The sequence below is a fragment of the Phoenix dactylifera genome, chromosome 9, assembly GCF_051530095.1.
Source record: "Phoenix dactylifera cultivar Ajwa chromosome 9, Ajwa_hap1_PhDact_Kaust_v1.1, whole genome shotgun sequence".
In the NCBI taxonomy this organism is placed as follows: domain Eukaryota; kingdom Viridiplantae; phylum Streptophyta; class Magnoliopsida; order Arecales; family Arecaceae; genus Phoenix; species Phoenix dactylifera.
The window spans coordinates 10,480,892-10,508,834 of NC_143198.1; the positions used below are offsets into that span (position 1 = coordinate 10,480,892).

Consider the following 27,943-nt stretch of genomic DNA (forward strand, 5'->3'; position numbering starts at 1 on the left):
CATAAGTTCTTGAAAAGCTTCATATAATTCTTCTAAAGTAAAATTTATAGTTGGGTTTTGACATACCTCGTCGTCTTCGAACGCCATGAAGCACAAATTGGCGGTCTCTTCCTTCTCTTCCTCGGAGGATGATGTGTCACTATCATCCCATGTTGCCTTCAATGCCTTCTTCTTCTCCTTTCCAAAATACTTCTTTTGTTGAGGGCATTTGGAACGAACGTGTCCCGGTCTCTTGCAATCATAGCATATGATTGGATCTCTTTCTTTTTCCTTTTCTTTTTCCCAATCATTTCTCCCTCCAAATTTCTTTCTTGGGAAAGGTTTCTTTCTTCTCATGAATTTCTTAAACTTCCTTACTATCAAACCCAAGTCCTCATCTTGGCTTTCTTCTTCACTCTCACTACTCTCTTCTTCACACACACTTGAGGTAGCCTTGAGTGCGATTATCCTTTTCTTCGGCAACTCTTCTTCATGTTGCTTCATTGTGAGCTCATGCGTCATCAATGAGCCCAGTAGTTGTTCTAATCCCAAAGTGTTGAGGTCTTTGGCTTCTACGATCGCCGTGACCTTTGCTTCCCATGCTTTCGGCAAAGACCTGAGAATTTTACTCACAAGTTCCGGGTTAGTATAAGATTTACCCAAACTCTTTAGACCATTAATTATATTGGTAAAGCGAGTAAACATGCATGTGATGGTTTCATTGGGTTCCATCTTAAACAACTCATACTTGTGAACTACAATGTTCACTTTAGACTCTTTGACTTGATTTGTACCCTCGTGGGTAACTTCAAGCCTATCCCATATTTCCTTAGCGGAAGTACATGTGGAGACTCTATTAAACTCATTTACATCTAGAGAACAAAATAATGAGTTCATGGCTCTAGAATTGAGTTGAGCCATCCTATCATCATTCTCATCCCAATCCTCCTCAGGTTTGGGAACTCGAATGCCATTGACCACGTGTGATGGTTCTTGTGGTCCCTTGACTATAACCCTCCACAAGGCATAGTCTTGTGCTTGAATGAAGATTCTCATTCTAGTCTTCCAATAGGTATAATTTGTCCCATTGAAGAGTGGAGGTCTATTGGTTGCTTGCCCCTCGGCAGGAACATTGTTAAAGGGTGTTGCCATCTAGATCTTTGGCTAAGACGGTTAGGTCTTTCAAGAAATACACAGAGCACCGGCTCTGATACCACTTGTTGCCCAGAGATGGTCACCCAAGAGGGGGGTGAATTGGATGTTTTAAAAAACTTTTCGACTAATTAAAAATAAAACACACAAATATATGCACTAAAGTAAAAGAGGAATGAGAAAGGTCAATCGCAAACACAAGGTTTTATAGTGGTTCGGAGCTTCCACTGCTCCTACATCCACTCCCCAAATCACCTTTGGAAATTTCCACTATAATCCAAGATTACAGTACGGTAGTTTTGCGAGTGCACTACCCAACTCGTTGTTTTACACCGGGCTAACAACAAACCCTAAAACCCCCAATTTCACTTAGGCTTGGGACGCCTTTCCCTTGTTCCAAGTCCCTTGACTGGAACAAGCACCACAATGGAAGAGTTTACAAAAGAAAAAACAAGCTCTAAGAAGCAAATATGACAATTATGAACAATAGAACCCGGAAGAATCCTTTTGCCGTTGGAAGCGTGAGAAATGTTGATTCTTCCGATGTGGACCGCGTAGGGTTGAGTGTGAGCTTTGAATTCCGAGCGCACGAGAGTGGTTGAGCTTGAAATCACTTGGGAAGCTTGAAAACACTTGATTTCTTCACTTGAATGCACTCACTCCCTTGAACTTTTCTTTCTTACTTCTCTCTTGAATGATCTAGCTTTGGGTTGGTAAAAAAGTTGTTGAGAAGCACTTAAGAGGTCCCTTTTATAGCCCAAAAAGCAAATATAGCCGTTAGAGACAAAGTAAAAAGGATTTGAAATTCAAACCAAACCTGAAAAGCTGTCAGTCGCGTCCCAGGCGCTCCGGGGATGTCTCCGCTTCAACGAGAGACGTCTCGGCTACAAGATTTTACTTTTTACGTTGTCTGGGGTCGACTCGGCACTTTAAGGGGACGTCTCGGCTTGTTTGTACTTTTTGAATGGGGACGACTCCGCTGCTTTGGGGACGACTCCGCTTCTTTATCTCCGAAAAACATGTCCTCTGGAATTCCCTGAGAGAGTCGACTCCGCTCCTTCAGGGGACGTCTCGGCTTGTTTGCACTTTATGCATGGGGACGACTCCGCTGTCTCAGGGTCGACTCCGCTTCCTTATCACCGAAAAAACCATTCTCTGGAAAACCCTGAGAGAGCCGTCTCCGCTATCTTGGGGACGACTCGGGAAGTCTCCTTTTTACTTGCGGGGACGACTCCGCGTACAGTGGGGACGTCTCGCGCATATCTCTTGAAAATTGCCTTTCTGCCGCCACTGAGAGAGTCGACTCCGCTACTGAGAGAGTCGACTCCGCTAACGCGGGGACGACTCAGCAGGTGCCGGGGACGTCTCCAAGTGTGCCAGTTCTTCCTGTTTGTGCCAGAGACGTCTCTGAGACTATCCGGAGACGTCTCGGCTGTCCCTGATCTGTTTTCTTTAACTCAAAATATTCTTCAATAAATTCATAAAAATTATGGGAACTTGCCTAGACATTTCTTAACAATATTCTTAATTAATCACATGAATTCCTCAATTAAATTGTTAAGATAAATGGAATTATACTCTAGTGTTTTGTATTCATCAAAATCCATTAGGGGGTCAACAGGTTCACACCGGTTCGAGCATCGAACCGAACGGTTCCAACCCATATTGGGTCAGAACCGTTTTATACCCCGGAACCGAACCGGTGCCAATCGGTACCGGTCCGGTTCGGGCTGAACCGAACGGTACAAGTCGGTTCAGCAGACCCTGGTTCTATGTTTCCCGAGAAGGCCGACCCCACTGTAGCAAGGGCCGATCCCAGAGAAGTTTGAATCGACCCCAAGACTGATGAACAGTAACTTGAGCCGTCCCCAGAAAAGCTTGGGTCGACCCCAGCACGGGTGACAGCCCAACGACTAATTCTGAGAAGTGTTTTTGAGCTCCCAATGGCTAGAAATGGCTAGTTTCTCAATTCAAACAGCTGGGGAGTGACTCATAAAGGTTAGAGAGGTATTTAAGAGACACTATTCATCAGAGGAAGAAATCTTTTGACATTAAAGAAGCACATTCAAGAGCAAACCCTAGAAAAGAAAGCCTCATTCAATTGCTTCATCAAAAGGGACAAAAGAAAGTTGTTGAGCAGTTTTAAAGGGTCATCAATAGCTCCATCAATCCTTGTGAAGTGAAGCAAGCTTGACAAAGAAGAAAATAGCTTCTCCAACGCGATAAACATTCTCTAAACTCTTCTTTGTAGTTTATAATTACTTTATTTGCTCTCTTAGGAGCTCTCTTTTGTTACTTATCAATCTTGTTGTAAGGTTAGCTGGTAAGCCCGTAAAACCAACATTGTAGGTTGTTAGTGAGCTCGCAAAACCAATGTAGGTTATTGGTGATCCCGGAAAACCAAATTATAAAAGTTTTTGAATTGTGAGCCCGGAAAACAATCCAACTATAATCCGCGAGATTATAGTGAATTTCCAAGAGGACGCTTGGGGAGTGGATGCAGGTGCTTAGGAGAGCACCGAACCACTCTATTTCTTATGTGTTTGTATTGTGCGCCTTTCTAATTTCACTACACGCACCTAATTAATATTAGCTAAACTATCCATTCATCTATCAATTTGATTAAGGGATTAGAAATTTAGATTACCCAATTTACCCCCCCTCTTGGCTTGCCACCTAGGGCAACAAGTGGTATCACAGTAGATGCTCTCATAGTATTTGTTGATCTCACGATCAAGAGCCAAAGATCATGACAACCCAAGTAGGAAGCTCTATAAGCGAAGGACAATCCACAAATTGACCTCCCATGTTTAATAACACAAACTATACATATTGGAAAGCTAGGATGAGGATATTTATTCAAGCTCTATATTATGATTTGTGGAATATCATATCTAGAGAATCACACACACCCACAATTAGCATAGATACTACAATCATTCCTAAAGCTGAAATAGATTGGGATGACAGTGATAAGAGACTAGCGCAACTAAATGCTAAAGCCATCAATGTACTTTACTGCTCTTTAAATGTAAATGAATTCAATAGAATATCTACATGTACCTCAGCCAAAAAAAATTTGGGATAGACTAGAAGTCACATATGAAGGGACTAATCAAGTTAAAGAGTTAAAAAGAATATATTAGTACACAGATATGAATTGTTTAAAATGGAGTCCACTGAATCCATAACTGAAATGTTCACTAGATTCATGAATATTATAAATGAACTAAAGAGTTTAGGCAAATCTTATACTAACTCTGAATTGGTGCGAAAAATTCTTAGATCTCTACCAAGAGTTTGGGAGGCCAAGGTAACCGTAATTTAAGAGGTAAAGGACCTCAAACGCTACAATTAGAAGAGCTTCTAGGATCACTCATGACCTATGAGTTGACCATGAAGCAAAATTCAGAAAAAGAGGTCAAGAAAAAGAAAATCATTGCCCTGAAGACCACGACTCCAAAACAAGACAGTGAATCAGAGGAATATAATGAAGAGTAGGAATATGATGAAGGAATGGCAATGCTCGTAAGGAAATTCAGAAAATTCATGAGGGAAGGAGTTTCACAAAAGGAAGCCTTTCTTCAAAGGCAACTCAAGCAAAGAAAAGGAAAAGGACAAAGAAAAAGAAAAAGAAAAAGAAGTGCCAATTTGCTATGAGTGCAACAAGCTCGGGCATTTCAAGATAGATTGCCCAAAATTGAAATGGATGGAAAGGAAACTCAAAAAGAAGATTCTCATGGCTGAATGGAGTAAAAGTGAGGAGTCAAGTTCGGAAGAGGAAAATCAGCAAAACACGGCTCAAATCTGCTACATGGCCAATGAAGATGAGGTAGATTCTGAACTTCAGTGTGATTCTACAGTAGAAGAATTACATGATGCATTTTTAGATCTTATGGAAGAGTACAAGAAGCTAATTAATAAAAATAAAGTTTTAAAAGATGAAAATCAATCTCTTATGAAAGATAAGCTGAAACTATCTAATGACTATGAAACATTAAATAAGCAGTTCCCTAATAAAACCAAAAATCTAATTACTGAAAATTTTTAACTAAAAAAGATGCAGAAAAATATAAATCCTTAGTGGACAAGTTTACACTTAGCTCGACTAAATTAAATATGATTCTTGATAGTCAAAAAGCTGCATATGATAAAGCAAGATTAGGATATAAAACAAATAGAAAGCAAAAAATACTTAAAGAATATATTTGTTAAAGCCAAAAATAAAAATACAACTTCTCATTGCTACAATAAAGTAGGACACAAAGCATACGAGTGTAATTTTAGAAAATTCAGCTATAACAAATTGAGTGAAAAGAGCAAGCTAAAATACAAGAAAATTTGGATTCCAAAAGGAACATCACACACTAACCTTAAAGAACCCAACATAGATTGGGTACCTAAAGTACATCCTTGATTTTAATTGCAGGTGTGTCTTACAGCCAATGACAAGAATAGACGTTGGTATCTAGATAGTGGCTGTTCAAGACACATGACAGGTGACATAAAGCAATTTGTCATCTTGGAATTTAAGGATGGTGGAGTGATAAACTATGGAGACAATGGAAAAGGATATATCATTGGAAAGGATAAAATTTGTATCACTCCATCTACATTTATAAAAAATATTTTATTGGTTAATGGTTTGAAACATAACTTACTTAGCATAAGTCAATTTTGTGATAAAGGTCTTAAAGTTTCATTTGAAGCTTCAGTATGCATAATCACAAATCCTAAAGATAATAGCATTGTACTTATGAAACATAGGCATGGAAACATTTATATGGTAGATCTTGATGACTTAGCCAAGAAAAATGGGTTATGCTTAATCACTAATGAAGAAAAGAAAAATGAAACAAGTTGGCTATGGCATCGTAGACTAGGACATGCTAGTACGGACTTAATATCAAAACTAGTCAAAAAGGATTTGATAAGAGATGTGCCAAAATTAATTTTTGAAAAAGATAAAATCTGTGGACCATATCAATTAGGAAAACAAACAAGATCATCTTTCAAATCAAAGAATGTAGTGTCAACCTCTAAGCCTTTTGAACTCATTCACATGGATCTATTTGGACCTACTAGAACTACAAGTCTAAAAGAAAAAAAGTATGGACTAGTAATAGTGGATGATTTCTCAAGATATATATGGGTTTCGTTTCTTGCACATAAGAATGAAGTATTTTCAGCATTTTTGAAATATTATAAAAATGTTAAAACTGAAAAGAATCTCACCTTAATGGTTATTCGAAGTGATAATGGAACTAAATTTGAAAATCAACACTTTGAAGAATTCTGTAATGAAAACGGTATTTCTCATCAATTTTCAGCACGTAGAATGCCTCAACAAAATGAGATTGTTGAAAGAAAAAATTGAACTTTGGCAGAAATGGCTCGCACTATGTTATGTGAGTCAAATCTCCCAAAGTATTTTTGGGCTGAAGCTATAAATACTGCTTGCTATATTTTAAATCATGTTTTAATTCGTCCGATTACAAAGAAAACTCCTTATGAACTTTGGAAGAATAAAAAACCAACTTCTAAATATTTTAGAGTATTTGGATGTCGATGTTTTATTTTAAACAATGGCAAGGAGGATTTAAGCAAATTTGATGCCAAGTCAGTTGAGGATATCTTCTTAGGATACTCTACTTCTAGCAGGGTATACAGAATCTTCAACAAGAGAACTCTTATAGTTGAAGAGTCAATAAATGTTATTTTTGATGAGTCTGATAGTGAGTCCTCTAGAAGAAAAAGTATTCTTGATGATGATGCAGGAATTATTGAGTTTGAAAAGCTGAATCTTAATGACGTGCCAAATCAAGAAAAGAAAGATGAAAAGGAAAAAGAAGATGATCATGATCCACCACAATCTCAAAACTTGCCAAAGGAATGGAGGTACGCACATGGACATCCCAAAGATTTAATTATTGGTGATCCATCACAAGAACTCGATCCTCTCTAAGAAATTTGAATGATTATTTTACTTTTGTTTCACAAATAGAACCTAAAACTTATGAAGAAGCTGAGAATGACATAAATTGGATTAATGCTATGCAAGAAGAATTAAATCAATTTAAAAGGAGTAATGTATGGACATTAACTGAAAGACCAAAGCATAATTCTGTAATTGGAACAAAATAGGTCTTTAGAAATAAGCTAGATGAAAATGGAATAGTTACAAAAAATAAAGCTAGACTTGTAGCTAAGGGATACAATCAAGAAGAAGGGATAGATTTTGAAGAAACGTTTGCTCCTGCAGCTAGATTAGAAGCTATTAGACTACTTCTAGCATTTGCATGATTTATGGATTTCAAACTATATTAAATGGATGTAAAAAGTACCTTCTTAAATGGTTATATAGAAGAGGAAGTGTATGTAGAGCAACCTCCTGGTTTTGAAAGTCATAAATTTCATGATCATGGGTTTAGATTACATAAGGCATTATACGGATTGAAACAAGCACCTAGGGCATGGTATGACCGACTAAGTAAATTTCTGTTAAATAATGATTTTAGTAGAGGAAACGTAGATAAAATACTTTTTCTTAAGAGAAAAGACAAAAATCTGCTAGTGGTACAAATATACGTAGATGACATTATATTCGGTGCCACTAATGATAGTCTTTGTAAAGAATTTGCTGAACTAATGAAAGGAGAATTCGAGATGAGTATGATGAGAGAACTTAATTTTTTTCTCGGATTACAAATCAAGCAAACTAAGGAAGGAATTTTCATTCATCAAACTAAGTATAGAAAGAAAATACTAAAGAAGTTTGGAAATAAAAATCACAAGGGAATAGGCACTCCAATGAATCCCACCAGTAAGCTAGACAAAGATGAAAAAGAAAAAAGTATAGATATGAAACTCTATAGAGGCTTAATTGGATCTTTGCTTTACCTTACTGCTAGTAGGCCTGATATAGTGTTTAGTGTAGGGATATGTGCTAGATACCAGTCAGACCCTAAGGAATCACATCTAAGTGCTGTCAAAAGAATTCTTAGATATCTAAGAGAAACCACAAACATAGGGTTATGGTACTCTAGAGATTTTTGCTTGATTTGCTTGCATACTCTGATGCGGATTTTGCTGGATGCAAGTTGGATAGGAAGAGCACTAGTGGGACATGTCAATTCTTAGAAAACAATTTAGTATCAAAGTTTAGTAAAAATCAGAATTCAATAGCATTGTCGACGGCTGAGGCCGAATATATCGCAGCCGGGAGTTGTTGTGCCCAAGTACTATGGCTCAAGCAATAACTAGAGGACTATAGAATCAAGCTTGACAAAATTCCTATAAAATGTGATAACACTAGTGCCATCAATCTCACTAAAAATCCGGTTCAGCACTTTAAGTCAAAGCACATTGAAATTAGGTATCGCTTCATTAGAGATCATGTGCAAAATGGAAATGTATGTATTGAGCATGTGTGTACCGAGAAACAATTAGCTGATATATTTATAAAACCTCTAAGTGAAGATAGATTCTGCATGCTTAGAAGAGAATTAGACATATGTGATTCCTTTGATTAAAAAAAAAGGAACAAAGTTGTTTCATGATACGCTCCTCCCATTTTGTAAATCCCATGAAACATTGATAAAGTTATTAATTTATAGATTCCTTACACGTATATCAATGTCTCATGAAGATTTGGTAAGGATCAGAAAGAAGGAAGAATAAAAAAAAATTTGGAGCCTGAACCGGGGCCGACCCGAGCCTAGAGTGAGGTCGACCCCTCCTTGAGTCAACCCAAGCAAAACTTGGGGTCGACCCAACGGCGGGACCCCCGTTTTTAAAGGGCAGCCGAGAGCAACATTAGGTCATTTGTACTCCTTATACCCTCCAACAAACCCTATTTTCCACTCTCCAATCCCCTCCAATCACTTTCAAACAGTGGTAGATCGCTCTTTCAAGCCGTTAGATCAAGTTCTAAGGAAGGGTTTGGTGAAAATGGGACCCAAACGAGCGGTGGCCAAGCGAGCCGGGAGAGTATCACGCCCAACCATTGTAGGGGAGCATCCTAGAGAGTCTTCTACAGTGCCTCCACGATCTGAGCCACGTGCGGAGCCTCCTCCACCTTTTTCCCCTTCATTTCAACTTGCTAAGTATGCGGGGAGACCGGTTACTACGGGTAGGAGGATTCACTCCGAATTTTTGGATCAAGAAGGGTTTTGGTTGGGTGGTTGGATCCGACGACAAGGATGGGAGTATCTTTGCTTCCCAGATTTAAAGACCTACCCGGGTTTAGTTCGTGAGTTTTATGCCTTTCTACGGGTCGGTCCAGGAGGGCTTGTGTCCGAGGTTCGTAGAGTTCGAGTTCATGTTTCTCAGAAGAGCCTTGGACAGCTGCTTCATCTCCCCTGTAAGGGTGCCACACCAGACAAATCAGAGCACAAGATTAGAGCTCTACAGCTAATTTTAGAGAGAGATGACATTGATTACTCAGACAATTTGATAGCTAGCTCTTTATCATCTGAGATGAGGTTGTTGCATAACTTCATAGGTCGGATACTGTTTCCGAAGAGCGGGAGATTCGACCATGTGTCTAAGCGTGATCTGGCTATTATGGAGCATGTTATTCAAGGTATTCCCCTGAATCTTCCAGCCATGATGATCAGACAAATGCATGAGGTTGTATCCAGATCGAGAGTCTCCTTGCCATACGGTATGGTACTCACCTTGATATTTAGTCATCATGACATATGTGTAGAAGGACAGATATTCAGGGACTTGTTATTTACCGACACCTACACTGTACGATCTCTTGTACGTATGGGTTATGAGAAGGTGAACGGTCTGTGGGTGCGTGGAGGTGCAGGGGCACATGCACCAGAGCCTGGAGACTCCATTCCTGAGCCTAAGGTACCTGTTGACCACCCTTCGGCACATGCGGAGGCAGGACCTTCATCATCCACACCTACGGGATATACAGAGGAATATTGGAGTAGGATGACTGAACTTGTATCAGCTCAGGTGAGGGATCTCTCCGATAGCATGATGAGTAGAATGGATAGTATGACAGCTGAGATCAGAGGATTATCTGCTCAGATGACAGGTCTCACAGACCGGATGACAGCTTTAGAGAGAGAGAGTTTCATGGTCCTCCGGGAGCTCGAACAGCTGAGTCAGAGGTCTCGGCACAAAGCCAACCAGCTCATAGGGCTCACAGACCCTTACAGTCATATCAGCCCAGACCTCCTCTCGCCACCTATACTAGGAGATCTAGAGCCAGATCCTAGCCCTTGGATAGCACTGACAGCACTGCAAGGACTCATCTAGATTAGTGCCTAAAGTCACTCTAGTTATCTATATATCTTGCTTTCTATTGTTTGAAAACGATGTTATCTTATTTGGCTCATTAGAACATTGTAATTTTGACTCTTATGAAATGCAATGTCTTATTATGTTTTATGATCTTTGTCATTGAAATACTTTTCACCAATGTATTACATATTCTTTTGATGATGACAAAAAAGGGGAGAAGTAAGAGAAGAGAGAAGTTGCAATATAGGGGAGAAGTAAGAGAAGTTGGAATATATGCATCCTTAACCAAAGCTAAATTGGAAGAAAATATTTACTTAAGGAGGAGAGATATATAACAATGAAAATAAACTGCACTCTAGAATCTCTAAATAAGAAAATCTGAAGTTTAATCAAAGATTCTAAATTAATGGCATATACGTCACTTGCTTCGATACATAACTTGAAACTCTTACATTGGTACAAATTCTTGAAGTCTTATCTTCAATAAAACACAAGAGTCAGGGAGAGCAAAACTAAACTTCAATTGGCATAAATTTAGATTAGAAAAGGGGAGCTTTTGGTTGGCACATCCTATAATATAGAAAATTCTGAATTTTCAGCCTTTAAAGCATTTTCTAAACATTAAACCTTAATTCATATATTAATGCCAACTTAAGGATACTCAATGTTTTGTAATTATCAAAAAGGAGGAGATTGAGGATGATAATGTTATTTCAATGATTAACACAACAATTGAGGAAATATCAAATTAACAATACAAATTAACTTGATACATCACTAAGAAATGCCACACCCTCGATACATTCACGATACATTAAGAAAATAAGATCAAGACGACTCTCAATAATTAACAACGAGATAAAATATGTAGTAGAAAATGATAAAGAGCTTTAAAATCTATTTCGGCAAAGTTTCAAGTCAAGTATACTCTTAAGGGCAAAATTGTAATTTTCATTGTTAAGCGTATGAAGCTCTATCGTGCCATACACTCAAAATTATTAGAAATATATTCTATTGATCCTATGAACTAGTCTAACCTTAAGATGCAGGAAATTGTGAGTTGAGTCGACCCCAAAGAGGTTTAGAGTCGACCCTGATACATATGGCACACATTGGCACGGAGTGACACACTTGGCACAGAGTAGGAGTCGACTCCAGAAGAGGTGGAGTCGACCCTGGTGTTAGAAGTATGCCCTAGAAGCTAATGTGGCTGACGCATATTTGTAATCTAGAGCATAAATTTGTAATTTGATACTTATTAATAAATAAGATTGGGCAATTTATTTTTCACTCATGTTTGTATGTGTCCATGAATCGTCCAAGAAATTAATAGATAATAACACATATTCTGAAGAAGTTGAGAATTTGAGGCATGTGTCATTAGGTATTAATTTCTAAATGCTCCTGATCGATGGATCCATCATGAGAGATGGTGATCGATTCGATGAGATTAGTGCACAGATCACTTAGTCAGATGGATAAGTCTCGAATCCACGGTGTAGAGATACTGGAGTGATTGTGCGAGTACTTATTAGAGAACAAGGTACTGAGCGTGACCAAAGAAAGTAGTCACATAGATGTCTATCCACTCGTCAGTGACTACTTATGCTGCAGTTGTATGACTGGTCCTTTGACCTGTGATGCCTCAGCTATTTACTGTAAGGTTGCTGTAGTTTGACAAGCATATGAACTTGGGCCCTAGCCATTCGGGTCCTTATAGTGCGGATTGGCTGCAGTATGTTCATTTTGAAATAAGGTTGCATCTAGATGGGATCTATCGACCTTGATAGATTAGGAGTGATCCTATGTGATTTATGAGACTGAGTTCGATAAATTCCTAGCCAGATATTTTGGAAAAAGAGTTTTCCATATCTCGAACTGAAAGTCGAATAAATCTAACATATAAGAGACGATGGGGTTTGACGAGTTATCCATAACCTCCGTCACGTCAGGATCCATGATAGAGGGACTGTATCAACGCTAACTACACCTAGAGGTTCAGATATTCCATTCCGCTGGGTTGCCACCATATACTGCTCTGTGTCACTAGTGGATTGTGAGACTCGAAGGCATTCACTAGGTAATCAGTGAACCCTGAGAGTATAACGGAAATTGTTTCAATCCACTGAAAAGAGTTTCAGTGATATTGAGATAGAGATCTCAATATGTCTCACTACCAGTCAGAATAGAACCTACGGGGTCACACACATAGAGGGTTTAATTAGTCAAACTATCATAATTGTGATTTGGAATCAAAATTAAAGTCAATTATCAATATGATTGGTGATTGAATTAACCCACTAAGTGTTAGTGAGTTAATGGAAGAAAAATTAAGTGGAATTAATTGCAATTGGATTGCAATTGGGCTGATTTAATGAGCCAAATCAAATTGGGTTCGACCCAAATTGATTTGGGTTCATGATTGGGTCAATTTGATTAAACCAGGATTTGTGCGGATTTTAAAGTCCACATGTCGTCGTAGGATAAATATGACTTAAGTCGTGTTCACACTATGCGGACTTTAAAGACCACATGGCATCGTAGGATATAAATGTCATAAGTCATATGCGGACTTTAAAGTCCTCATGTCATCGTAAAATGAATATGACTTAAGTCGTGTTCACACTATGCGGACTTTAAAGTCCACATGGTGCCATAGGGTTTAAGCCTAATCAGATTAGGCTTAATATAGATCCATGAACACTTGCCATGCATTGATTTGATGGCACCATGGGCACATGAATTGGACACTTGGCATTCATCCAAAGAATGCAGGGTTATGTAGAGTTTATCTCTTAGTCTAGATAAACTCTTTTAAAAACCCTAGATCCATCTATTTAAAGGGGTGTGGCGTGTGCATAGTCTTCATTCAATCATCCCCCCGCCTCCTTTCCCCTCTTTTCTCCCTTCCCACGGCCGCAAGAGGACTCCTCCTCTTTCCCCACGGTAGCAAGGGTGATCCTCTTCTTCCATCTTCCAAAGCGTTGAAAGGTTGAAGAAGAAGAAGCCAAAAGAAGAGAGATCAACACGCCTAAGGAAGGAGTTCTTCCTCCACGTCTAGCCCTCTTCTTCCTTCCTTCTCCACGGCAGCAAGAGGCCTTCTCCTTCCTCTTCTTCCATGGGTGCAAGGAAAAGAAGATCCACGGTGAAAGCATCATCCTTCATCTTCCTCCATCGCGAGCAAGGTTGAAGAAGAAAGGTTCTTCTTCGAAGAGGTATGTTGCAGATTTTTTTTTCTTCCAATCTTTTGATAGTCATGAGAGGTCTTTGCAAGGAGCTAGCGCTCTGGTAAGACCTTATCTCGGATGATTAAATCCTCGTGTGGATACCTGTAGAGACCAGACACTTGTGCGGCTTAAACAGGAACCTAGAAAGATCATCAGGTTGCGGTGTTCTATACCTGCAGAAATTTTGAAGATGGGATCTTCAAATTAATATCTTCTGATTTTTATTTCAGTTTTATAAATCTTAATCAACCATTCTCAGATCCTAATCTACCCTTCCTAATGAGTTCAAAGATCTTCGGGATTTGGATCCAGAAAAATATTTGAATTCTACGATCCGAGGCACGTTCATGCGATGAACGACGTCCCGTTCGAATTTCGCTGCGAACGTCGTATCGAACGGGGCGTATCTCAACAGTGGTATCAAAGCCATGGTTCTAGGAAGCATGATTAGGATTTAAGGATTGATTACCACGTTTTTAATCTGATTTTTAAGAGAATTATGCTTGCTGGATTTTCTGCGTGCTGAAATTTCAGGTTGCTGAAATTTTCAGCATGCAGATTTTTATTTTCTTTTGATCTTGTATCTTGTATTTAGAATTGCAATAAGATTACAATGTTTGAAATCAAGTAATGCATGATCTAAAATACAGAAAATAGCATAATAGGTTTAAAGTTTCATATCTGAAAAATTATACATGAGATGCATGTGGTAATCATAATGTTCATACTTGTTTAAGGTTATGTTTAATACAATGTATGCATGAGATGTATGTATTAGTTAAATAAAATTTATTTGCATGAGATGTAAATAAAACCCTTAAACAATAGGACATTTACATAAGATGTAAATTGAAACAATTATGTCATTTACATAAGATGTAATCACATAATATATGAAAGGATTTCATAATTACATATGATGTAAACTTGAACCAATGTGACATTTACATAAGATGTAAATCAAATGACATATAGTATGGGGTAGATGGTTACATTAGATGTAAATCCCAAAAGACCTAAAACCTCCCTAAATCAATCAAGAGTGAACGATCATTAAGCTAGCCATATTTGATTAATGGATCTAATTGGTGTCTAGGAAAGCTCAAAGGTGGTTACTTAATTAGGACCTTACTCTCTGAGTAAGGGGAGCCTCCCACCTGCTTACCTGGCTAATTGATCGATTACCTTCTATGGAAAGCTCAAAGTTGGAATCACTAAGATCTAATTATCCAATATTAAGTCGATTGGTCTTCCACCGTAGTAGAGTTGCTAAGATCTTTCCGGCGTTGATTAGTCTCCGCTGGATACAGTGGGCTAGTTGCATCGGAGGATTGGACATCTCTATTGACATGAGATGTTATGGAGTAGAGATGGGGTTGGGCTCCAATAACTGTTAGGTGAGGATCCAATGACTTTATTTCCGCGGGATATACGGTGGGTCTGACTTAACCATGGAACGGGTCCAATAACTGTTAGGTAAGGTCCTTATGACTTGGAGACCAGGTTAGCTCAATTTGCTTATGAAGCATTGTATAAGAGTTGTACACTCATCGTCTATGTGTCTCCAATAACTGTTACGTGAAGTGGCATGTAGATTGGTGGGACCACAGCGCTCTACTTAAAACTCTAAGTCGCAGGTTTCCGTATCTTTACCAGAGGAGTGTGAGAGATCCGAGAAATAGTGGGAGAATTTGATCCAATTTTGTTTTAAAAATTTCTAAAATAAATTAATGTCAAATACAAATTTCTAATTAGAATCTTTACTCTCTGCAGATCATAATGGCTTTCAACCCGATAACTCGAAATCTAGATAACAATAGGTTGACCAGACCTAATTACAAGGATTGGCTCCGCAACTTGAAGATTGTCTTGAGTTGTGAAAAGATAGCATATGTTCTTGATGATGAACTTCCAGCATTGCCAGCCCATCCAACCAATGAGCAGCGTAAGACGCATGCGAAATGGGTGGATGACGATAATAAGGTTAGGTGCTATATTTTGGCATCCATATCCTATGAATTGCAATGCCAGCATGAGAACATGATGACTGCCAAGGACATATTTGATCACCTGCAAGAGTTGTATAGTGAGCAGAGTTGCGCAGCGAGGTTTGAAGTGTCCAAGAGGCTCTTCAAAGCCAAGATGCGTGATGGGCAGTCTGTCCATGAACATGGTTTGACCATGATCAAGGATCTTGAGGAGCTTGAGAAGCTCGGCATGACCATGCACAAGGATTTGCAAACGAATTTGATCCTACAATCATTGCCATCTTCATATAGGCAGTTTATTGTAAACTACCATATGAATAAAATTGATTGCACCAAGCTTGAATTGTTAAACATGTTGGTGACAACTGAGGAGCCTTGAAAGGTTCAAGAGGCACAGTTCTCGCTGCTGAGCTAGCTTCTACTTCCAAGAGAAAGTCCACTGAAAAGAAGAAGAAGCCTGCGAAGAAGCAGAAGACCGAGAAAAAGCCGAAGAAAAGAGTTCCTAAAAAGAAGGCCGAACCCAAAGGAAAGTGTTTCCATTGCAATAAAGACGGCCATTGGAAAAGAAACTGTCCTATCTACATGGGGAGCATAAAGAGCAAGAAGGGTGACACGCCTTCTGAAGGTATGTCTAATATGCTTATTATTGAAACTAATCTAACGGTTTCTTCTATTTCCAGTTGGGTTATAGATTCTGGTTCAAGTGTTCACTTGTGCAACACCATGCAGGGTCTAAAGAAAAGTAGAAGGCTTATGGAAGGTGCGGTAACCCTACAGGTTGGCAATGGAGCAAGAGTTGTTGTTGCTGTGGGCACATTCCCTTTGCATTTACCATCAGGATTTAGTTTGATACTTAGAGATTGTTATTTTGTACATAATGCTAGTAGAAATCTGATTTCTGTATCTTGTCTAGCACAGAAACATTTTGAATTCAATTTCAATTAAAACTACGTGTCAATTCATTTGCGAAATAAATTGTTTGGACGTGGTTTTATGATTGACGGTCTCTATCACTTACATATGGATGTATCTGTAAACGTATCTGAGCATATAGTGAGTACCATAAAATCTAAGAGATCTAGAGATAAAATAAATCAAAAGTATTTGTGGCATCTCAGACTTGGTCATATAGGAGACAAAATTAACAAATTGGAGAAACATGGACTTTTGAGTTCATTGACTTCTGAGTCATATCCGATTTGTTAATCCTGCCTTCAAGAAAAAATGGCCAAATTACCCTTTGTAGGACACGAGGAGAGGTCCACTGAAATACTTGCCCTAGTACACACCGATATGTGTGACCCATTCGATATGCAGGCTAGAGGTCAATTTTTCTACTTTATTACTTTTACCGATGATTTCTCACGGTATGGTTGTCTATCTTATTAGACATAAATCTGAAGCATTTGAAAGGTTCAAAAAATTCAGATATGAAGTAGAAAAATAGACAGGGAAACTCATTAAGGTTCTTCGATCAGATCGAGGAGGAGAATACAATAGTGAAGAGTTTCGTGATTATCTCAAACAAAATGGTATAATTTCATAATGGACATCTCCTGGTACAACTCAACTCAACGGGATGTCAGAAAGGAGGAATCAGACCCTATTGGATATGGTCAGGTCCATGATGAGCTTCACTGACTTATCCTTATTTCTATGGGGAGACGCCCTACTTACAGCTATCTACATATTGAATAGAGTTTTCTCTAACTCCGTTCCTACCACACCGTATGAGATATGGCATGGTAAGAAACCAAGTCCTGGTTATCTCAAGATTTGGGGATGTCCAGCCCAAATCAAGTGACAGCAAGCAGACAAATTAGGCTAGAACAATTGGTGCTCGTTTTATAGGATATCCTAAACAATCATTAGGATATAATTTTTACATCCCAGAGGATCATAAAGTGTTTGTGAGCCGGCATGCCATCTTTTTGGAAAAACAGTTTATCCTAGATAGAGGCAGTAGGAGAAAAATCGAGCTCGAAGAAAAAATTTGAAGAGCAACGAGCAATTGAGCCTAGTGAACCTATTCATATTGAGCCAATACATGAAGAACCTCGTCCACTTCGTAGATCCAGTAGGATCTCCCATCCTCCTGAAAGGTACTTAGGTATGCTTACAGAGAAAGTAGAGGAAGAGTTCCTCATGGGAGAAAAGAAACATGATGATGATCCCAAAACCTACAACGAAGCGATGTTAGACATCGACTCCGAGAAATGGATGGATGCGATGAAGTCAGAGATAGACTCCATGCATTCCAATTAAGTATAGACCTTAGTAGATCCACCTGAAGGTATAGTACCTATTGGGTGTAAATGGATCTACAAAAAGAAAATAGGTTCGGATGGAAAGGTAGAGAGACCTATAAGGCAAGGTTGGTGGCAAAAGGTTATAGTCAGCGCGAAGGCATTGACTATCAGGATACCTTTCCACCAGTAGCCAAGCTGAAGTCCATTCGAACGTTGTTTGCCATTGCAGCTTATCATGATTATGAGATATGGCAGATGAATGTGAAAACTGCATTCCTTAATGGATATCTTGAGAAAGATATCTATATGGAGTAGCCTCTAGGTTTCACTTCCAGTGATGGTGATCACAAGGTCTGCAAGCTGCAAAAATCCATTTATGGACTAAAGCAAGCATCTCGGAGTTGGAATACTCATTTCAATGATGTGATCAAATCGTTTGATTTCATCAAGAATGAAGAGGAACCATGTGTGTACAAAAAAGTCAGTAGAAGGGCTATAGTATTCATCATATTGTACGTGGATGATATACTCCTCATTGAGAATGATATTCCCATGCTCACATCGGTCAAGTTGTGGTTATCTAAGAAATTCTTCATGAAAGATCAAGGAGAAGTATCCTATATTTTGGGGATTAAGGTTTATAGAGATAGATCTAAGAGAATGCTAGGCCTATCACAGAATGCTAAAGAGGTTCAGCATGGCAAACTCTAAGAGGGGATTGTTACCCTTAAGGCATGGGATAAATCTCTCCAAGAAGATATGCCCCAAAACATCTGAAGAGATTCAACGCACAAGCAGGATCCCTTATGCTTCAGCAATAGGGAGCCTCATGTATGCCATGTACTCAACCTGATATAGCACATGCTGTGAGTGTCACGAGCAAATATCAATCGAATCCAGATGAGGAGCACTGCATAGCTGTGAAGAATATCCTTAAGTACTTAAGAAGGACTAAGGATATGTTTTTGGTCTTTGGGGGAAGCACTGAGTTAAAAGGAGAAGAATACACTGATTCAGACTTTATGACTAACCCTGATGATAGAAAGTCTACATCAGGATATGTATTCTTATTCAATGGAGGATCGGTAAATTGGAAGAGTTCCAAACAACCGATTATTGAAGACTTAACCATGGAAGCAGAGTACATTGTCGCATCGAATGCTGCGAAGAAAGCGTTCTGATACAAGAAGTTTGTCAAGGAGCTAGGTGTCATATCATCAGATGCCATAATCCTTTTCTGCGACAACAACGGCACCATAGCACTGGCTAAGGAGCTAAGGTCTCACCAGAAGTCCAAGCACATAGAGCGGCGATTTCATCTAATTCGCGACTACCTCGAAAAGAAGTATGTAGAGGTGCAGAGAGTAGACTCCACTGATAACGTGGCGGACCCATTCACTAAGCAGCTAAGTCAGAAGAAATTAGAAGTTCATCTTGAGAAGATAGAACTTAGATACATGTCTGATTGGCTTTAGTGCAAGTGGGAGATTGTTAGAAGTATGCCCTAGAAGCCAATGTGGCTGACGCATATTTGTAATCTGGGGTATAAATTTGTAATTTGATACTTATTAATAAATAAGATTGGGCAATTTATTTTTCATTCATGTTTGTATGTGTCCACGAATCATCCAAGAAATTAATAGATAATGACACATTCTGAAGGAGTTGAAAATTTGAGGCATGTGCCATTAGTTATTAATTTCTAAATGCTCCTGATCGATGGATCCATCACGAGGGATGGTGATTGATCCAATGAGATTAGTGCACAGATCACTTAGTCAGATGGATGAGTCTCGAGTCCACGGTGTAGAGACATTGGAGTAATTGTGCAAGTACTTGTTAGAGAACAAGATACTGAGCGTGACCAAACAAAGTAGTCACATGGATGTCTATCCACTCGTCAGTGACTACTTACGCTGCAGTTGTATGACTGGTCTTTTGACCTGCGATGCCTCAACTATTCACGGTGAGGTTGCTGTAGCTTGACGATAATGTGAACTTGGGCCCTAGCCATTCGGATCCGCTGCAGTAGGTTTATTTTGAAATAGGGTTGCATCTAGATGGGATCTATCGACCTTGATAGATTAGGAGTGATCCTATGTGATTTATGAGACTAAGTTCGATAAATTCCTAGCCAGGTATTTTGAAAAAAAAGTTTTCCATATCTCGAACTGGAAGTCGAATAAATCTGACATATGACAGACGATGGGGTTTAACGAGTTATCCATAAGCTCCGTCACGTCGGGATTCATGATAGAGGGACTGTATCATACACTAACTGCACCTAGAGGTTCAGATATTCCATTCCGCTAGGTTGCCACCATATACTGCTCCGTGTCACTAGTGAATTGTGAGACTCGAAGGCATTCACTTGGTAATCAGTGAATCTTGAGAGTAGAATGGAAATTATTTCAATCCACTGAAAAGAGTTTCAGTGATATTGAAATAGAGATCTCAATATGTCTCACTACCAGTCAGAATAGAACTTACGGGGTCACACACATAGAGGATTTAATTAGTCAGACTATCATAATTGTGACTTAGAATCAAAATTAAAGTCAATTATCAATATGATTGGTGATTGAATTAACCCACTAAGTGTTAGTGAGTTAATGAAAGAAAAATTAAGTGAAATTAATTGCAATTGGATTGCAATTGGGCTGATTTAATGAGCCAAATCAAATTGGGTTCGATCCAAATTGATCTGGGTTCATGATTGAGTCAATTTGATTAAACCAGGGTTTGTGCGGATTTTAAATTCTACATGTCGTCGTAGGATGAATATGACTTAAGTCGTGTTCACACTATGCGGACTTTAAAGACCGCATGGCATCGTAGGATATAAATGCCATAAGTCATATGCGGACTTTAAAGTCCACATGTCATCGTAGGATGAATATGAGTTAAGTCGTGTTTACACTATGCGGACTTTAAAGTCCACATGGCGCCATAGGGATCAAGCCTAATCAGATTAGGCTTAATCTAGATCCATGGACACTTATCATACATTGATTTGATGGCACCATGGGCACATAGATTGGACACTTGGCATTCATCCAAAGAATGCATGGTTATGTAGAGTTTATCTCTTAGTCTAGATAAACTCTTTTGAAAACCCTAGATCCATCTATTTAAAGGGGTGTGGCATGTGCATAGTCTTCATTCCATCATCCCCACGCCTCCTTTCCCCTCTCTTCTCCCTTCCCACGGCAGCAAGAGGACTCCTCTTCCCCCACGGCAGCAAGGGTGATCCTCTTCTTCCATCTTCCAAAGCGTTGAAAGGTTGAAGAAGAAGAAGCCAAAAGAAGAGAGATTAACACGCCCAAGGAAGGAGTTCTTCCTCCACGCCTAGCCCTCTTCTTCCTTCCTTCTCCACGGCAGCAAAAGGCCTTCTCCTTCCTCTTCTTCCATGGGTGCAAGGAAAAGAAGATCCACGGTGAAAGCATCATCCTTCATCTTCCTCCATCGCGAGCAAGGTTAAAGAAGAAAGGGTTCTTCTTCGAAGATGTATGTTGTAAATTCTTCTTCCAATCTTTTGATAGTCATGAGAGGTCTTTGCAAGGAGCTAGCACTCCGGTAAAACCTTATCTCAGATGATTAAATCATCGTGTGGATACCTATAGAGGCCGAACACGTGTGCGGCTTAAACAGAAACCTAGAAAGATCATTAGGTTGCGGTGTTCTATACCTGCAGAAATTTTGAAGATGGGATCTTCAAATTAATATCTTCTGATTTTTATTTCAGTTTTATGAATCTTAATCAACCTTCCTCAGATCCTAATCTACCCTTCCTAATAAGTTCAAAGGTCTTCTGAATTTGGATCCTGAAAAATTTTTGAATTCTACGATCCGAGGCGCGTTCATGCGATGAGCGACGTTCCGTTCGAATTCCGCTGCGAACGTCGCATTGAACGGCGCGTATCTCAGCACCTAGTACGTTTTGGGATGATCTGGCACATCCTTGCAAAAATGGCACAGATGAACAGTAACTGGGCCGACCCCAAGAATCTTTGAGCCGACCACAAGAGAGGAGCCAACCCCAAAGAACCATGAGCCGAACCCAACTTGTGAACTCAAAGAAAACAACTCTTTGGAAATTACTGAGAGGGCCGACCCCAAGTTTCCTTAAGCCGACCCCAAAAAGACTTGAGCCGACCCCAGTGGAGCTGACCCCAAGAGAACATGAGCCGACCTTAGGATGAGTATTCAAAAACCATGTCTCTGGAATCCCTGAGAGGGCCGACCCCACTGGAGCTTGGGTCGACCCCACTATAGCATGGGTCGACCCCAAGAAAGCATGAGTCGACCCTAGTGAAAACAGTCAGAAAAACAAGGTTATGTGTTTCCTGAGAAGGCCGATCCTACTATAGCAGGGGCCGATCCTACTATAGCAGGGGCCGACCCCACTGTAGCAGGGGCCGATCCCATAAAAGTTTGAGTCGACCTCAAGACTGATGAACAGTAACTTGAGCCGACCCTAGAAAAGCTTGGGTCGACCCCAGCACGGATGACAGCCCAACGGCTAGTTCTGCAGAAGTATTTTTTGAGCTCCCAACGGCTAGAAACGGCTAGTTGTTCAATTCAAATAGCTGGGAAGTGACTAATAGAGGTTGGGGAGGTATTTAAGAGACACTATTCATCAAAGGAAGAAATCTTTGGATATAAAAGAAGCACATTCAAGAGCAAACCCTAGAAAAGAAAGCCTCATTCCATTGCTTCATCAAAAGGGCCAAAAGAAAGTTGTCATCAATAGCTCCACCAATCCTTGTGAAGTGAAGCAAGCTTGACAAAGAAGAGAATAGCTCCTCTAAAGCGATAAACATTCTCTAAACTCTTCTTTGTAGTTTATAATTATTTTATTTGCTCTCTTAGGAGCTCTCTTTTGTTACTTATCAATCTTGTTGTAAGGTTAGTTGGTAAGCCCGTAAAACCAACATTGTAGGTTGTTGGTGAGCCCGCAAAACTAATATAGGTTATTGGTGATTCCGGAAAACCAAATTGTAAAGATTTTTGGATTGTGAGCCCGAAAAACAATCCAACTGCAATCCACGGGATTATAGTGAATTCCCAAGGGAACGCTTGGGGAGTGGACGTAGATGCTTAGGAGAGCACCGAACCACTATATTTCTTGTATGTTTGTATTGTGTGCCTTTCTAATTTCACTACACGCACTTAATTAACATTAGCTAAACTACCTATTCATCTATCAATTTGATTAAGGGATTAAAAATTTAGAAAACCCAATTCACCCCCCCTCCTGGCTCGTCACCTAGGGCAACACCAACAAACTCCATAGATTTCTAGTTTCTAAGCTCATTATTACTGTTCTCCTTTCCTTCAGAACATCGCATTCTTGCACTCACACTGGGAAATGGTCTTTCTCTTCACACCTAAAATAAAGCACTTTCATGAAAAGGGGAAGACAACTCCCCTCATTACCCCACCACCTCTTTTTTAACTACTACTAGATGCCTCTCTCTGTTTCTTAACTACATCATCCCTTGACCCTTCTTTTGGCTGCTTTGACTATTCTCAATCTCCTCCTGTTCAACACCAACCAACCTCGTTGCCCTCGAACGACGCTGAAGACAACACCATCACCCAAGGTTCGCTGAATCAGTACAGCGGCTTGTAGCTGTTGGCGACTGGCACAGTACGTGTGGAGTGATTGATTATACCCCTATTTGATTTTGATGAGCTCAAAGTATTTGAGTATATTTCATATTGCACTAATGAATTCAATCTAGTGTTTCAGGCGAATATATGTGAATTTATGTTTAAGTGCGTCGAGCCTTGGTTCAAAGTACTTTGGCTAAGTGTTGAACTCAATGGAACCAAAGTCTGAAGCTCGAGTCAACTCCGGAAGATTGCGAGTCGACTCTAAGTGTTTCAGAGCTTCTGGCACAAGCTCGAGTCGACTCCGGTACATTACGAGTCGACTCCGACTGAGAATAGACAAAAGGACAGAAAGATGAATTTCAGACCCTGTCACCGAGTCGACTCCGAAGATTTCGAGTCGACTCCGATGCTTGCCGAGTCGACTCCCGACGGTTCCGAGTCGACTCCAAAGGGTAACAGAAGAAAGACATAACAATATTTTTTAGACCCTGTTACCGAGTCGACTCTAGAAGGATGCGAGTCGACTCCGACGTTTGACGAGTCGACTCCTAATTATGCCCGCGTCGACTCTCAGAGAAAAGCAGACTGAAAGGCAGAGAACCAAACTCAGTAACCCTGTGAACGAGTCAACTCCAAGAATTCAAGAGTCGACCCCCAAGTCAGCCGAGTCGACTCCAACAGAGTGCGAGTCGACTCCGAGGCAGTTCAGATCAACAGACAAAGGATCGGCTGTTCGGACTCTGAGAGCCGAGTCGACTCCAAGAGAACCCGAGTCGACTCGAGAGAGAAAAGCAGAGAAATGGATCTCTGGAACCCTGAGAACGAGCCGTCTCCAAAAGTGCCGAGTCATCTCCAGATATTGGCGAGTCGACTCCAGGTTTGGTCCGAGTCGACTGCAGGACGGGACAGCACTTTAATTCAAATCCTGAACAGTGGGCGAGTCGTCTCCAGTGAAGCATGAGTCGACTCCAACAACAGCCGAGTCGATTCCAGATCGAGCGAGTCGACTCCAACCCCAACGGATACATTGTCAGGATGTGCAGACTGTACAGAACGGCTACAAATCAGTGTCTAACGGCTATTTTCCATAGGGAACAGTTTAAATAGTCAGAGTAAACAGTAGTAGATAGGGATTGAGCTATTCCATTGTGTGCATTAAAGCTTTTCAACCACCAAGATCCTCTAGAGAGAAAATACAAGCAATAAAAGCAAGAAGTACATTCAACTCAACCCAATAAGTACTTCCTTCGCAATTAAGGCTCTACTATTGTCATTCAATCTTCAGTGCATTCAAGAGGAGACTCAGAAATCGAGAAGCCCCTACTTCTCCTTCCGAAATCTGTTTGAGGGCTTCTAAGCTTTCTCTATTAATATTGTTCACATTTGCTTTATAGAAGCTTTCCTTGTGATTTTCCCAAACTGTTTTTCTTACTTGATTCAATCGGGAAATTGAATCAAGGGTGGTAAGGTTTGTTGGTGAGCCAAAGTTAAAACCAACGGTGTAAGGGTTTGATTGTGATCCCGAAAAAACAATCGGGTGGTTCTAGTCGGTGAGCCTGTGAAAACCGACCGAGTTCGTTGTGATCTCGCGAAAACAACAAGTTGGGTTGTGAACTTGTAAAACAACCGGCTGTAATCCTAGGGATTATATTGAGCTCCCAAGTGCGGCTTGGGGAGTGGACGTAAGAGCAAGAGTTGGCTCCGAACCACTATAAAGTCTCTTGTGTTTGTATTGATTAATTGTCTCTTCCACTCTCTCCATTCACTACATCTAGTAATCTATTTAACCTGCTTGCAATAGATTTAATTAATTACTCATTAAGTTTTAATTTGACAATAATTAATTAAAACCCAATTCACCCCTCCCTCTTGGGATGTCTTCTTGGGCAACAGTACGGTATAGGTTCACACCATGCCATTTCAAGATGTATTTTTTGTCAATTTTAACTCAAAATTGGAAAAAAAAATTAGCATTCCCTTGTTTTGAAATTAAATAAGGATAACCCACTATCGACGAGCCAAGGGGGCTTTCAAGCCCTCTCTCTCTCGACCTCTCCCTCTTCCACTCTCCCTCCCTTCCTCCCTCACCCTCTCCCTACCTCCCTCTTTCTCTCTTTTCCTCTCTCTTATTCTCCCTCTCCCTCCAAACATCTTACCATGCTTATGATTTGAATCAATACCTTGAACCATGCCGATAATCGACCGGTTCAGGTTCGGTACGTTCCAAACCAGCTGGTTTGACACGATTCAGTGGACCCTACCGTCACCATCGACCGATACCATGGGAACCCTTGCTAACATCTGTGAAGGGTTTTGGGGTTTTCGACTATCACTGTTGATGAGGTAAGCCCTATTCTCTCTCTCCTCTCCCTCCCTCCATCTCTCTCTCCCTCCCTCTCATCTCCCTCTTTCTCCCCTTCGTCTTCTCTCTCTCTCTCCTGGTTCACCACCTTCTAGGGCTAGGGTTAGGGTTTCTCTTTCTCCCCTCCTTTTCTCTCAAATTTTCATCTCATATACATCTCAACTCAGTCTCGTACATATCAATACCATACCAAACCATCACCGGCCGGTACGAGCCTCAATACCACTTTGGCAAAATTTGGATTGGGGTAAGACTGCATTCATCTCCACAAACTCCACCATGGTAAGAGCCTCTTGCACTTGGATACCCTTTTTCACATGGGTTCTTCTATGTTTTATCATCTATTTTTTATTATCTTTTTTGTAAATTTGTCCACAATATTTTTGTTTCAATTAAGGTCCCAATTTCCATCATTAGGGATGCTGGTGGGTTAGTAGACAAGTTCTAACATACTCACAAACCAAATTCTAGCTGAACCCAAGACCAAATAGTTTGATCCAAAATTTGCCTCCAGTCTCCAATCAATTACATTTTCATAAAAAATACAATCATGATAAGTATATGGATTGTATCTAGGATTATATCCTAGAGTCAAAGTCAGCATGAGGTTGATCTATGTGAGTGCTTACAGAACCCAACCAGATCCTACCCTTTATGCTTATAAACCTTTTTGTTTGTTGGCTGCCTATTATTGTTAATAATATAGAAACTTGAAGTAGTAGCTGAAGTTAGTCATATCATGAGTAGGCTTTTATGTTTGCTATTAGGTTTTTATGTTTTTGTCTATATTTAGTTAAGCTTGCTCCGTCACCCAAAACATTAATAAAACAAGCCACGTCCAAATTGAATTATATATGGGTGCAATTATGGAAAGCAAACCACGAGTGCTAGCTGGGCCTAGATATCCCAACCTTAAGTAGGAGACTGGATAGTCACCCCTGCCCTAGCCAAGTGTCCAAGGTGGGTGCCTTAGGATTAGACAGGGTCAGGTACCCCATAACCTCACATCTAACCCATTACATTTGGATCGGAACTTCAGACTTTTGTATGCCCTAAACACAAATCATGAGACTAAAGAGGATATTTTAGGAGGGGACCAGTAGAGTAATGATTGGCGGTTGGCATTCAGTGATCTTGTTAGGTGGTTGTTGCAGCAGTCAGCAACTCAAGCAAGGTGATTTTTTTTCAATCTCTTTCTTTTCATCCCCTTTACCGCAATATTTTTTATTTCACTTATTTTTTGATTGAGGATGGTTTTTGGATACTGGTGGTGGGATTGACAAGAAATGAGGCAGCTAAGCTAGGGAACAGCAGCAGCTGCTATGGCTGCTACCAAAAAGGCCAAGTGCCCAACCTGAGGCACTAGGCAGACCCTGGCCAGTCATCTGCTGCTTACAGTCTTTTAAATGCTTGATTTGCATAATTAGGTTAATTTGTTTGGTTAAAATAACCACCATGTTTTTTTGACCCCTTTGCAACACAAAAAAAAAAAGGAAAAAGAAAAAGGAAAGGAAAGAAGAAAAAGGAAAGGAAAGAAGGAAAAGAAAAGAACAAGAAATATTTAGTTTGTTTCCTAAGTAGAATGGACGGAGACATGACATTTAGATTGGTAAAACGAATATTTAACCCAATCACAATACTTTAGGTCAAGTCTATAAGATAACCGCTCTGATTATGTAACAAATTTGATCAGTCACTTGCACTATATGTCTTTACATCATCTAATTATACTTATTACATACAATTTTCCCTAACCCTAATTTTATTATGAAATTTTTAGGTTATATCGCCATTGCTCACATATTTTCATTCTCTTCTCAGGGAAACCAAATTTTATTATGTAATTTTTGAGATATATTGCCTTTGTTTGAGTATTTTCATTTTCTTCTCATGTGCATCAACAGGCCCTTTGCTTATATACTTTAATAAATTCAGCCTTTGTTGTTAGGAACTCATTTTCAGGCTATACAAACCAAGGGGAAAAAATGCGAATTTTGGGAGAATTTAAATATAAACCAAAAATCACGAAAACAAAATATCTAAAGAACACCCTCTTGACAAAGCCCCTAAAAAATCACATTGAAAAAAAGAAGCATCATATAT

The 27,943-nt window shown here is 39.8% G+C and overlaps 1 protein-coding gene across 1 annotated transcript in view; it reads right to left on the reverse strand.

Moving 5' to 3' along the window:
* Window positions 1-27,943, reverse strand: part of LOC103698011 (retrovirus-related Pol polyprotein from transposon TNT 1-94) — a 50,867-nt gene extending 22,924 nt beyond the window's left edge. The window contains exon 1 of the mRNA XM_089925319.1: window positions 67-27,943. Within this exon, the coding sequence (XP_089781445.1) occupies window positions 67-1,131 (1,065 nt within the window). The 5' untranslated portion in view covers window positions 1,132-27,943. The remainder of the gene's footprint in view (window positions 1-66) is intronic.